The 14,779-nt window shown below is 38.1% G+C and overlaps 1 protein-coding gene across 1 annotated transcript in view; it reads left to right on the top strand.

Moving 5' to 3' along the window:
- EPHA3 (EPH receptor A3) overlaps positions 1-14,779 on the top strand; it is a 61,524-nt gene that overhangs the window by 26,276 nt on the left and 20,469 nt on the right. The window contains exons 6-10 of the mRNA XM_057375183.1: positions 284-386; positions 838-905; positions 4,253-4,378; positions 8,864-9,049; positions 12,875-12,936. Coding sequence (XP_057231166.1) covers positions 284-386; positions 838-905; positions 4,253-4,378; positions 8,864-9,049; positions 12,875-12,936 — 545 coding nt within the window. The remainder of the gene's footprint in view (positions 1-283; positions 387-837; positions 906-4,252; positions 4,379-8,863; positions 9,050-12,874; positions 12,937-14,779) is intronic.

The raw sequence follows: 14,779 nt of genomic DNA, 5'->3' as shown, positions 1-14,779 counted from the left end.
TAAATATCAGTTTACCAGCAGTTGTTACAATTAGCAAGAGTAAAAATCAACAGTGGCAGAAACAACTTCGATAAATTGCCGAAGATGGCTGGACTCTTATGTTTGGCTGTTTTTCCCCCCTGGTATTTATTTGTTTGATGAAAAAATCTGTGCTGGATTCAGTATCTGCCAGGAGACTAAATGCTGTATAATTATGTCTGTCCCCTGTATGCGTGTGTCAATTGTGATGTCATCAAAGAGATGTGTGTGAGGTTATTTATTTTTTTTTGTCTTGGCTTTGCAGCATTCTCCATCTCCAGTGAGAACAGCCAGGTGGTGATGATTGCCATTTCAGCAGCAGTGGCCATCATTCTCCTCACAGTGGTGGTGTACATTTTGATTGGGAGGTGAGTTTGGGCTCTGATTTGCATGTTTTCTCCCTTTTCCACATCCCAGACGGTCCCTGCTGCCCATGGCACATCGAGTGTCGAGGTGTGGTTGCTTTTTAATCCTTTGTCTGCTGCCCAGGAGCTCCAAACACTGCCTCACAGTCAGTAATGAGCCTGCTAACRTTAGCAGCCCGAATCATGCAGCAGTTGTTAAAAAATGCTATAAACACATTCTCAGGCAATTGTAAAATTAAACTGTAGGGGTCAAAAATCAACAAATCCTCTCATTAGCCAATTTCCTCAAATTCCCTGAGAACATCACATGTCTCTATAGGGCACGGAGAATGTAAATATCATTAAACTTTCAAACAGGCATTTAATTGTGCAGGGAAAACATTTTATTCTGTTTCCACCTGCAGTTAACACATAAATTCTCTATATTAATTTTTTTTTTCTCTGTTGCTTGCAGATTCTGTGGATACAAGAAGTCTAAACATGGCACTGATGAGAAAAGGCTGCATTTTGGGAATGGCCATTGTAAGTTACTGAAACTTTTTAATATTTCCAGATCTGTTGAATTCATTCCCTAGGTAGTTGGTATTTTTCAAAATAAAAAAAAAAAAAAAAAAAAAAGCCATACCTCAGTTAAACCAAGGTGAAATTAGGAAGAGATTTATCTCTTCTCTTGTGGATAAGGAGATTTTCCCCAAACAATTATTCTTTGTTTCAACTTCTTTCATCTGTGTTCAGGTTAGTAATGAGCAAAACATCCCTGTCTATGTTCAAACAGTACATGTGGTTGGAATTGTGATATTGATTCTGCTGTGCCTCACTGAAATGCAGAGTACAACTGCAACGTTCTCATTATATGAAGTCTAAGAATTTTTTTTTTTTCCCAGAGCAAAATATAAATCAATTAAACCCATCTTGATCAACACTAAAGAAATGGGGGGATTTCTCTGGGCTCTTTTTAATCRCTGCATTGGATTTTTATATCTTTGCAAGCAAAGATAATGCCCCTCATAGGCACCAAGATCAGGAATTCCTTTTCTATCACTCACATAATTCTTGATGTCTAATGAGGATTTGTAGAACAAGAAGCAGTAGTTCATCTTTGAAAGTGTTTCAGCTCCAGATGAACGTCCTGCTATGCCATGTAAACCATGTTGAACCATTTATTTCTGTTGCCTAGCACGTTGTAACATTAATATATGTGGGGTTTTTTGTACACGACAAAAAAATTGGCATTGTACAATCAATACAATTGGTATTGTACCATCTTTAAGAAAAGAGTTGCTGATACCATAACCAGGTGCCTCCTCCCCAAATATAAGTGCATTAAGGTTTTAATGAAGGATTTACCTGAACTAGCTGGAAATTAGAACTGCTTCCCAATCCTCATGACAATGGGGTATCTGTTCTCTGACTGCTCAAATTATCATAATTTTAAGTTTCCAGCCCCTCTTTTYCTCCAGAGAGCCAAGAGCATGAATATCCACAATTCCTGTCTCCTTCCCCAGCACTGTCAGGGGATACACAAGCTGTAGCAGTGGRTTTGCTTCGTGCAGCCCAACAACTGCTAACCAGCTATTCTCAAAAGAATCTCTAAGGTTACATGTGGCCCATAGAATTAATGCTTCATCATCCAAATTTAATGAGGTTATAAAATAAAAGCAGCCAGTAAAATAAGTGTCACAGACAAATAACAGGTCAAAATTTGCTCTCCTTACTCCCACACAATGGAAAGTTGCAATCACTATTCTTAAACATGTCAGTGYTGTTAAATTCCTGTGGATTAAATTGCTTTTAATTTGGCTTTAGATATTTACGTASTGTTTTCTGACTAGTGCCATGCTGATTCACTGTGCAGTAAGAACAKAGCCAATCGAGGGCCTGGCATTTCTGTTAGAAATTCTTGAAAATTATTTACTATGGTTTTTGCAGACATTTATCTRTTAGGATTTGTGTGTATGTGTGTGTGTGGCTGTTGGAACTTCTAATCTACCAAATTACAGTCTTTCCTAGAGAATAAGAAAATTGCTCCTATGAACTAAAAAAAGGATAAAGTAACTTCCATGGCTGTCATAAACTTTCAGCATCTTAAATACAGCAGCTGGTTTATTTCAGTCAGTTTACTCTGAATTACTTTTAAAAAGGCTCCAGCCATGAACTATTCCCTGCAGCCTTATTACAAATCCTATAATATTACTTCAAAGGAACAAAAATGTTTCACCTCCTCAGATCCTCTCCCTTTGCTTTCTATGCCTGGGCCTTTTTTATTTTTTTGCTACCTTTAGGGCAATTTGTGCTGTTAAAATGAAAATGTAAATTATTATGTTTGCACAGAATGAGCTGTAAAGTAGTGCAGCTTAACACATGTGCACGTGTTTATTATCTGCATTTCATGACAGAACCCAGTTACTACACGGGCTGCCCTTAATTATTGGTGTGAAGGGATTATTCCCCTTGCAGTCACCATCACCTGATCCTGGGAACCTCTGGGGTCAGCATTAAAAACCCGAAGCCAAAAACCCCACGGTGCAGAAGCTTTTAATTGTTATTTTTATTGGGGATATGAGGGGGCCTGTAATGTACATTCAGCATGGACGGAAAGGGGCATTTACAAGATTTTTAACCAACAGCAATATACAGCCAATTACTTTTTGTTTTACTTGCAGGTAATTCTGTAATCATCAGGCTCTTGAAGGAAACASAGTGGGCTTTTAATGCTGTGCACATGCAACCCTTGTGTGGAGAGCATGGCTCTTAGTCTGCATTGTTCTCAAGGCAATTAGTTTGGGAACTCAGTTTTATCAATTTTGTCAATTCTGAGGCAAATAAATCCCCATAAAATTGATTTTTTTTTTTATATACACTTTGCTTTGTTTGATRAAACAATTTTGGGCTCTAACTCATTGTTTAAAGGTATTTTTTCCCATCTGTGTAACCCCTGCAAAAAAAAGGTTTAACTGTTTTTGCWGTGAAAAAATTGCTGCAGTATAATAATGCTAATCTGGAAAGGATATTCCTGAGTGGGTTAAAGCAGTGTTTGTAGAAGGAGTTAATATCTTTTACAAGACCAACTGGTGTAGTTAGGGAAAGCTGGAATACATGTCTGGGAATGTAGGKTTTGTGTCAGAAGCAGAAAACTTCGAGCTGGTTATTTCAGTTTTTGTTCATAAAATGTATTTCTGTTGTAAAATGAGTACAACAGAGGCAGGCACAGAAGGTACGGGGTGCAAGCACAAGCAGGGCTTTGAGCTGGGGAGGGGGAATGAGGCTGTGCTTTGCCTTCAGCTTTTTTTATTGTAGTCAAAGATCATTGGGAATGATCTCTTCCAGCAATCCCCAGCCAGGAAATATGGATGTGAGGTGAACAAATCTCTAGAACAATTTTCTGCCATCCTTGCATGTTTGAACAAAGGGATTGAGGCAGGGGTGTATTTTTTAATGTATGAATTTCTTTTTTATGCATCTTGTTGGAGGATTTGGGAAAACAAAAGTTTGAGTTAATCTGCTTTCTTARTATATTCCTAAGAACTTTTCAGCTTTTATTCCTTGCCTCTTTTTTTGTTAATTTGAAAGGGTCTATATAAGGGAGCTTCTAAATGTAGTGTCCTGGGAGAGGTGAGTGATATTTTTATTTTTGAAAAACAGTTAAATACAACAAATAAGGGTATTTGAAATGGGTTGCCAGACTTCYCTGCAGTACCTTAGTGTCTGGTTTYACTCTGTACAAAGATTCTGAARACCCACAAAACCCAGTTTGATCTGAAAAATACCTTTTCCTTCTACTGATTTGGGTTCTCTTGTCTYGTGAGCTTTATTTAGAAGGATCACTTGAGCCTGAGTAACATTTTCTCTCTGAATTTKTATTTTCACAGTAAAACTCCCAGGCCTGAGAACTTATGTAGATCCCCACACATATGAGGATCCCAACCAAGCTGTGCATGAATTTGCCAAGGAACTGGATGCTTCCAATATATCCATTGATAAAGTAGTTGGAGCAGGTAATGACTAGCAGATATATTGAACTAAAGACAGCTTTTTGCTGTATATACTGTTTTATATCTTTGGGTTTATAGTTGTGGCTGGAAAGAAAATGTTCTAAACCATCTTCAGATTAGGAGGTCACATTTACAGCTGATTTCAGTGCRAAATTAAAGGCACAATGTTTTATATTTCTTTTTTTTTCCTCAAAGAAAGCAGATAGCAAGACTTTTCAAAGCACACCAAGCCCATACTTGGTTGCACCTCTGTTGGAAGGGAAAAGATTGTCAGCCTCACTTTCTGTCTTTCTCTTTAAAATCTGTCAGCACAGCACAGAAAATGTTATCAGCTCTGAAGGTGTTYTCTTTTTTCTTTCTTTTCTTTYCCCCATSAAAGGACTCTTGACTATTATGCCTTGAGTGAAGCCACAAACTCATTTCATAGCAGTCACCCTGCATCCATCAGACTCCAGTGACCTTTGGTCGTTGGATTGATTTTGGTCACTGCTTGGGATTTGAATTATTGATTTAGGAGGAAAGGATTGTCTGTCTGATAACTGATTGTCTGAGCCATACAGATGCCATAGATTGTTGGATTTACAGGAAACAGGCTGGTGAAATGATCAGATTTTGTAACAAAGGAGCCAGATTACAGAGAGTCCTGTTACACTGAGTGTTGCAATGCAACATGGAGCTCCTGACAGGATGTGGGCATCCTCCTTGAAGTGAAGTGGCAGATTGTCCACTGATTCAGAAGATCATGGAGTGTTACCTTTCCTCCCACATTAAAGCATTTATGAGGAATACTATTGATTTTTAATCCACTGAAAAACCTTAGTTCCTTTATTATTGAATTTTTTCRCTTCTCTCTAAATACACGGTTTGAATTAAAACCATGAGATATGAGAGACAGACTCCGAGTGCACAGCAAAGGATTTTCAGCTGGAAAAAGTGTAGAACCCAAGCTGCTGTATTCGGTTCATCTCCTGAATCACCCAGTGAAAAAAAGGAACAGTTTTCATCCTCTCTTACTGAAGCTACTCAACTGTTGTTGAGTACTTTGTTGTTTAAAGTTCTGTTATTTTATGGAAAGATAGAATCTGTGCTCCTTGCTGGTTTTAATTTTGCCCCACAAGAGTGCACTGTTCTCCACCATCTTGAGTCAAGGCAGCAAAGTTCTGCTTACTACAGATAATATGGAATTAGTGTGGGGATAGAGAAGGAGGATACTCATATTTTTAGTCCAGGAGCAGTTTCCTTGTAAGACTTTCAGGAGCCATTGTTCACAAATGCAAGATTTCTGAATTTGGACTGTATGAAGTGCATGAATCTAGAAAATAAGTTCCTTGGGATCATGCCATGTTTTACAGTTCAGATGTTCTGACCTATTTTTAGTCAAGATTCAATCAGAGTAAGAGGTAAACCAAAATTTGTCAAATATGGTCTCTGAAAACGAAGGAAGAGTTTTTTGAGAYGCTTCAATAAGGGACTATGTCCTAGAGGAGTCAGGTGTTTTAAACAAAGTCCTTCTGCTCCACTGCAGTGAAAATCACAGGTTATTTATTCTGAGCTGGAAAGGAGCCCACGAGGATCATGGAGTCCATACAGGGACTGAACCTGGACCTTGGCATTATTCACACCCCACTCAAACCAACTGAGCCAATGACAGAGGGTTCCTGCAAGTCTTTGACATTCAAACTTGGGCTCAAGAAATAACAACACCATTTTTTGGACACCATAACTCAGATTCATGTAGCCTGAAGAACAACATTACAGTTAGCATTTCCTGTTAGCAGGCGTTTGAGCTGCCAACAGGAAAAGCCAGGAAGAACAGATGAAGAACAGATGAAAATCAGGCCACAGAGTGCTGGGAGATTCCAAAATGTGTTTGTGCCATTGCTTCACACTGCTATCACACACAGCACGTGGTGGCTTTTACATCCGGAGTGCCTCTGAGGCTCCTTCTTCAGGAACACTTCTCCCCAAAACCAGGAAAGCATTTCCTGCCTCTTGCTGGAGTCAATGGCTTGTTTGAGTGAGTGGCTTGGTCTCTTCCTGCCCTTGTCCTCTGCAAGGCAAGTGTGAATGAAATTATAAAAAAAGACAGGGCTTTGAGAAGAAGGGATTCATTTAACTGCCTCGAAGTGTGACGTAAATAATGASACCTTCAAGTCAGGCAAGCAATCTCGATATTCTGAAGTGCTCCAAATGGTTTTTCACAGCTTTAGCCAGGAGTCTSTGAGAACAGAGGGCTCTCAAAGCTTACATGGCTTTGAAAACATACACAAACGCAATAAGGAAATGTTCTTGTCCAACTGAACCTCAAGAAAAACACGAGGGATTTTAGTGGGAGGCAAAGCATTAGAAAATTGAGGTCAGGAGCCACTTTAGCAGAATTTTCTGTACAGTAATTCTTTCTTTTAAAATAACTCACTTATTTTTATGGATTCAGCTCAACAAACCACTTCAGAAGTTTAAATCCAACTGGCAGTAGGAGAATACTGCAGAAAGTGCTTTCTTGGGTTTGSGTAAATGTAACTATGTGCTTTGCTGAACAAGAAAGCAAGCACCTGCTTTTCTTCTGAWATTGAAATATGCTTGTGGCATGACAGCTTTTTGATCAAATTRTTAATAAAATTTGGGGGTTACCTGTCCATGAACTTATTTCAGTGTCTCAGAGATGGCTAGAACACTGCTGATGTTCCCAAGGTTTTGAAACACTGAGATTTGGTGCCCCTCCAAATCTGAGGGATTTCTTTGAACGGATCTAAAATGCAGCAAAGTGAAGGGAGTACCTGATTTCACAGAATCTTTGTTTGCTGGTCCCCTGAGTCTAAATGCAGGCCAAATTCCATCCCCTGATGCAATGARTAGCCTAATGGTTTAAAAAGAGATTAGCATATCTTGAAGAGACATCTTTGCATCATGAACAGCCCTCCTAAATAATCCCTGTTAGCTTTCCACATGTAAATAGACACACATCAGCCTGCAGGGCAGGCTGCACAATCTTTATGTGTGGGGCATAATTAAAAATAAACACCTCAGGAAATCTTTCTATGAAAAGCCATCATACTCATACCTTACAATCAGTGCCATGTGCTCTGCTGGAACATGAGCCTTTACTCTTCCTAAGCAGTGTCTGGTGAGATCCAGACTATTTCTTACTGGGACCAGATAATAATAATTTGCAGGAAAAGTTGCAGTGTAGCTGCATGGGTCACTGGAGGTGCTGGCCAAGTAGATGTATTTTAGCACCCATGCTGCCCTGGATACRAAAGAATCACAGGTTGATGTAGCTGGGCTGCCTGGGGAGCTATTTCCAATGAAATCRTTTTCCAAGAAAGTAAACCTGCTTTATATTCATAGACAACAGCAAACTTCATTGCTAGAAAGGGCCCAACTTTTATTCTCTTGCAGCATCCACTGGCCTTGAAGTGCTTTTGGAATCTGATTAATCACTGAAGTGCTGAATTGTTCAGCCATGGCTAAATGGGACTGTGTTGATGGACATTAACTGTAACCTTTTCCTTCCCAAAAGTTAAACAAATATCAAAAACACAATTCTAGCTTTAAAATGAAGGATTGATTGCTGGACTGCTTGCTGAAATCATAGGTAAAGTCTCAATTGACAGCAGCTGTACAATAGTTCTAAGAGCTCAGCCTGTTATAGCTTTTTGGACCATTAAAACATCAAGAAAATGGAGTCTCAAGATGGGCACTTCAAGATTTATTTCAAGCCTTTTTTCCCCATTCCTTCTGCTTTCAAGATGTGTTTTGCTCTTTCTATTTTGTGGTGCTCTGACAGTATTGAGCTGGGCTTAGTGTCTGAACTCTTGCTGAAGTATAATGGTCATTTGGGCTTGCAGAAGTTGAATGCTTTTAATTAAGTCTGAAAAGAGCTCAACTCCCTTTAGCTACTAGTGATAGCTTCTAAAATTTGTTTTCTGAGCTGCTGCCTGTCTTGGCAGCCTGAAACACAAATAGTGTTGGAACCAAAGGATGTAATGTAAGTGGTATTTTAGTATTAGGTATGTACATAAAGTTATATCCTCCTTTTCACAGTGATACTTCTATGCTGTTGACTCAAATCAGAGCCTGGGTTAGCAACAGAGMAAGGTCATTGCCCTACCACACATTTATTCAGAACCTTTTCCTATTAACTTGGCTGTCTAAAAAAAAAATAAATTAGAAAGTAAAGTTTAAAAGTGACTTGAAATCACTTGCTGCTCAAATAATAACATACTGAAACAACCTTAYGTGATTTATGTAAAAATTAGTACACTTTTCAAGTGAAGTGTCATCTTCCAACAGCTTTCTACATATTTACTACTTCCTGTTTTGAATGCTGCAATAATTTTCCTTGTGCTCTCCAAGAGAAAATTGCAAAAGGATAAACAAGTAAAAGCCACACTTCAGGTGCTTCTTCTGAGTGCTGAGTCTTCTTTCTTGAATCCCTATGAAGTAACCATATTTCGGCTTTTGTCACTTTTCCACTCTCTTTCTTAGGGGAATTTGGAGAAGTGTGCAGTGGGCGCCTGAAGCTGCCTTCTAAAAAGGAAATTTCYGTGGCCATCAAAACCCTGAAAGTTGGCTACACAGAAAAGCAGAGGAGGGACTTCCTGGGAGAAGCCAGCATCATGGGCCAGTTTGACCACCCCAACATCATCCGACTGGAGGGAGTCGTCACTAAAAGTAAGAAATTATGGGGACATCTGGGCATGGAAATGTCATGGAGGAGAGGTCTTCCAGCCTAAATAATTCTCTGATTTGCTGATCATTCAAAGGAGAGCAAAAGTGAATTAAAAATTAACTCATCCACATTTATGCTCTGCAAACCTGCAGAGGTTTGCTTTGCAAAAAAAAAAAAAAAAAAAAGCTCAATAATAAATTGGCAGGTTTAATAAACTCCAGAGCTACAAGTTTCTCCAAAGTGGCCAAGAGGCACTGGGTGATAATCTGGCAGGAGTCGTGAAGTCTGATGTGCTGAGGTTTTTTCATTGCGCTGTGTTCTGCTTTCAAGTCAATCATTAGATTTGTCATTAGCACTAATTAATGAGCAGCCTACCTGGTACAACAACTGGTTCCAGTCACTTATTAAATAAGGCCAAACTTTTTTCCTACCTGGTTTTCATGCAGGGGAAATACTCCATGGGATATTCAATATATATCACCATGAGTCATTTTAAAGATCCAGAATTCATACATCTTAGTAAAAATCTCAAAAAAAAAAAAATCTTGAGGCTTTAAGCTATCTGTAGTAAAATGAATTTTATTTCTGTGATTATATGTATATTTACTTAAATGAATTTTCTAAATCTGCCTTTGGGTGTTTTTGTTACAGGTTTGGATGGAGTTTTTTGTTAAAGCATATTCTTGGTCTTTGTTTATGATAATAAATCACCTTCTCTTTTTGAGACAAAAAAAAGTAATTGAAACCCCCCTGTGTATGTGGTACCTTCCTGGAAAAATCGTATATTTTAATAACCCTCTTCAGCTACACTTTCTATATTTCCATTGCAGAATAAAGTGATAAAGTTAGTGATCAAWTTTATCTGCCTGCGTTAGTTCTTAASTGGGARACCAATAAGTTTTTATATGAGGCARTCTTAAAAAAATAACAGGAATGCTCCAGGACTTTTCAGGGGAGTGGAAGAAATTGGTAGGATATTTTCTAGTTCATCTTAGATGACCCTGCTGGAAAAGCAGCTCTTCACCATTTCAGTGATTGGTTTGGAATTTTGAGGATCTTTTCAGTTTAACTGGATAGAAACACACCAGATACTTTGRTTTTAAGTAGAAGGTTTTATTGTTTGAAGAATTATTTTTTAATTSTGTGTTTCAAAGTTTCACAAACATAGGTCTGAAAAAATGTCATAATACACTGCAGTAAAGTATGTGAAATTAAAACCGCACCAGAATATGTCTAAAAGTCACTAGTGAAAGCTATGTAAAATCCTCTATGTTATGGAGATCCATAATTATAATAATAATAATGGCTTCTCTAAATGTGATTCATGAAAGTCTCTTTTGCTRATTTCACTAACAAAGAAATTATTGTTTATCTTAGGTTTCACACTCCTGTTAGGAAAGGTCTGCCTGCATAAATCAAGGTTTATCTCCTGCTTTGTAGTGACACACACTTTGTACAGTCAGAACAAGATCTGCAGTCACAAAATCCYAWGAAAGGCCACCATCAGTCTGTACASAGCTGACCTAAAATCTGTTTTGTTACATTTTGTATTCCTGGAGCACTTGAGAAATAATTGCTGYACATGCAGGAATTTGTGCATTGCTCTTGAATTTGAGCATTATTAATTCTTTCTGCATTCTGTATAAGTGACTTTTAGTGAGTTTGCTGCTCGGCTGTATTCACACCTCTGCTGTGCTTTGCAGGCTGGGGGAGGAGGTCACGAGTGCCAGCTGCCTGTGCCATCAGTGTGTTAGAGGGCAAATTCTGAATATTCCCAGCTAAATTTAATAAAATTCTCAAGGATTSAACATCCTCTCCAGACAGCTCCAGYAGAGGAGTTGAGGACTCKTTGCTGGAGCTATTTGTCTCCATYTCATAGGGYAAAAGTGTATATATTAGTAAAGTAGATATAATAGTAAATATAATAATTTGTTTTATTTAACACTGTACAGGATGATAGAAGGACAAGAAGCTTGTGGATTTGGGGTGATTTTTTTATTGTTTGTTTTTTGGGTTTTTTTTTAATCAAATCAATCACCACATCAGGCTTCTAGCCTTGTCTCCAGTGTAGAGTTGTTCCTCTTCTCCTCGTGGATTTCTGTCCTGCATTTCCCAGCTCCTGCCCCACTCTCCTGGGCACACTGCAGGCATCAGCYTTGATAACCAGCATGCATGTTATGCTTAGTTTGCTAATAATTTACAGCAATTTGTAGCCTCTTAGTATAATAAACTTGGGCAACACTGTTGACACAACTTGTTATCATTCATAAAAGGCTGCAYTTTGATAAATGGATGGAGAGGGGTCTTTTATAAATTCAGAGCATGTGCTTCTTATTATGGGAGCTTTTTCAACTGAAATCCTGCACTGAAGGCTTTTGGAGTAAGGGTGAGCAAGGCAGGAAGATGCTCCTGTAGTAATTTGGAAGACGCATCTTACTCTTATTTAAGTTCTTCTGACAAGACTTGAAATATTGATGAAGTTTGTACTGAAACCAGGTATCTGTCTCCTGGGCTCACAGTGCATAGCAAAAAAAATTGATTTATCATAGAAAGTTTTGGGTACCCTGTGCTTGAAATGTCCAGCARCATCTTCTATGTGTTATCAGAAATCCCTTTGAATTCATGTTACACAAAGAGTGTAAGTTATGTACTTTAACTGTGTATTTGTTGCTGACAAAACTAAGCATAAATAGATTTTTTTGTGCTTTGACATTGTTAGATCTTGTATCTGTATCATCTCCCACATAATTCAATATTAATATTTTGCATACAGTATTTCCTCATATGACAGTCAATTACTCATTATTGTGACCCCCACAGTATAACATGTCATTTGTACCACAGAAAAAATTATATTTGAACCCGTTAATTCATGTAAAAAAGGACAAACTATTTTCTCCTCATTATATAACATGCATTCTTTGAAATTGCTGTTTCTCCTCTAAGATTTCTTTTTGGTAGAAGCTGTATTTTTAAAAGCAGTCAAAAAAAATTGTTACCATTTACTTGGCTTTTTTAAATGGCTTTCTTGTTCTTAATTAAACAGGGTACCTTTTTCAAGCTTCATGCTGTTCAACTTTAAAAGCTAAACTTTCACCATGCCCACTATGCAATATGCTAGCCTTCATCCTACTTTTATGGTCAGCTGTCTTCCTGCATTTTATGTGCAATAATAATTCATCTCCTCAAATAACTTCATGCCCTTACCCACCTTTCTCTTTACCACTGAGAGAAAATAAGCAGAGCTTTAGAAAATATTATGAAATAATAAAATCCATATGATGGTAAGATATTAGCAACGACCTTTGTCTGAAAACTTTGCCATCATCACATTAATTTTTGCATTCGTTTCTCTCCATCATGTCAGAGCTGCATATAAAATCTTGGTTTGTCACAAAATACMCTGGGGTGGAAGGAATGGTTTCAAAAACTGCTCTGAATATGTGTGGATGAGTTTTGAAAGATATTAAAGGTTTTTCAAGCATTATTTCCTTCAAGTTTGTCATTGCCCCATGAATGTTCAGGTCCTTGTCCAGGTTTGTGCTGTTGGTGATCCCACCACAGAGGGAGGAAGGACTGCCTGGAAGGAGGGAAAATGCCCATCTTACAGTTCTRCTTCTCTTTCCAGTGCCCTGTGCTTTATTGTGCACTTTCCATCTTTATCTGCACCCAACCTCGGTTTGCCCACACATTTTTTGCTTCCTTTCTAAATGTAAAATCATCCTTGCAGTTMGGAAGATCTGGACACATTCCTGAAATGTTTGGGTTTGCTGATTGTGTTCCAATGTATTCCTTAAAAAGAACTGACCCCTGTGCTCTACTTGCAGGTAARCCAGTTATGATTGTCACTGAATACATGGAAAATGGTTCCTTGGACAGCTTCCTGCGAGTAAGTGCAACAGGAAACTAAATGGGGTAGAACTGGCTCTTGTTCTGAACTTGTTCTGGATTTACTGCCACTTTGCTTTGATTCACCATCAGCTCTTGTTGCTCGATATTTCATTATTTGGGTTTATGTTGTCATGATGTGCTCAGAAATCCACGTAGGGATCTGCTAGCCCATTTGCAGTAGGCATTTTTCCAGAATTAAGACAATTTTGGTTGCATTAGTATGTCACATCTGTTAAAAATGAACAAAGCAAAACAATATTCTGGCACACAGGAATGAGAATTGTTTTTTCTGGAGGGTGAATTATGGCTGTAATGCACTTATGCTTGTTGGTTGGAGTCCTCTGTATCTAAGCAAGTGATTTTCAAAATGAATGGATTTGTGGAAATCTTAATCAGTAATGAAAAGTTGAGAGAATAGCCCCGTACCTGAGGATGTAGAAATGTTTAGCTAGCAAAGTTTACTGCCTGCTTTCTTTTCCCAACATTAGACAGACTAATGCTGTTGCTGATTTATCTTTGTTTTCTGTCAAAGTTGGTAGTGAGCCTAAAAAAATCTGAACGYTCCCTGTGTCACCAAGATTTACTTGTGGCAAAACAAGAAGTGCAGGAGAACTGAAATCCCATCTGAGGGGAAACACTGGCTTAATTTTAATTTGTTAGGGCAAACTCAGCTTTGGCTGGGAGACTGCTTTGGTTCTGCCATGGTTGAATGGCATTATCCCCCAAATTCATAACATTGAACTAGACATTTAACCCCAAAAGGGGATATATTGTCAACCTTRGTTTCACTATGTACTATATATGTTATGGTGTCTACTGAAGCATGTAAAATAGATATAAATAATATGTCACTATAACTGAATGAAATATCTCTGTACTGAACTATATATATTTTGTTTAGAYTTAAAATCCCTGAAGAAAGGTCTGAGAAAAGGAGAATAATTTCTGGCTGCACAGAACAGTTGTTCAGCTTGTTCTTTCATTGGAGTGGGATTTTTTTTTTACTACTGTTATGTGGAAACATAGATAAGAACCTTGTGACTCATTAATATCACAGGCAACTCAGGTCATATAATTTTTTATAAATGTGTTTTGGAACTGGTTAGTTTGCTTTCCCCATTGCTATTAAAAGTCTCCCTGAGCATYTGATTCTGTTCATGGTTAGAAACCTTTTTAAGCATAATCTCTACCAGGATCTATGTAAGTTCTCTTATTTTTGGCTCTAATGAAAAAGAGGGACAGAGAAATGCTAGGATTTTTTTTAATAATGAATTTCTTCATTAAGGGGAATTCTGAGAGACTCTAAGCATCCACCGTGYCATATATTTGTCTAGTTTTTACAATGCTAGCATCACCCCCAAGTACAGTAATCAAAAATGAAATAGATGCAATCAATCTGGCAGACTGATTAGTGTCAGATCACCTCAGGTGGCAGAGCCAGCTCCCCTGTATTTAATAAAATTCCAGGAGCAGCAGCACGAGGAGCTGGAGAGCTGCCCATGAGGATGCATTTACAGCGCTGGGGAATTCATCTGAGAGCTGCACTACAACAAACTGCTGTCCCCTTGTCTATATATCCATATATCAATATGAAAGATAGGTGTTTACAAACAGGATTAGCGAGAGTTGGGAGATTTAAATTATGCCCAGGAGTAGATGATTAGAAATACATGCAACTAGTGGTTTCTAGACTAAGTCACAATGTGTTTCAGTAATTTTTGTGTTCCTGAAGTTGAGGAAAATTTAAAGGAATGAGTTTCTAACTAATGGAATTTGAGCACCACTGACTCAGATCAGCATTTGCTTTTGGGTTTTTTTCTTGTTTTGTTTTTTGTTTTTTT

This window comes from Malurus melanocephalus, unplaced genomic scaffold (genome assembly GCF_030028575.1).
Source record: "Malurus melanocephalus ecotype Western Australia unplaced genomic scaffold, MMel_1.1 scaffold_242, whole genome shotgun sequence".
NCBI lineage: Eukaryota > Metazoa > Chordata > Aves > Passeriformes > Maluridae > Malurus > Malurus melanocephalus.
Note: the sequence above shows the minus strand (reverse complement) of the source record. Positions and strands in the feature narration are given on the sequence as shown.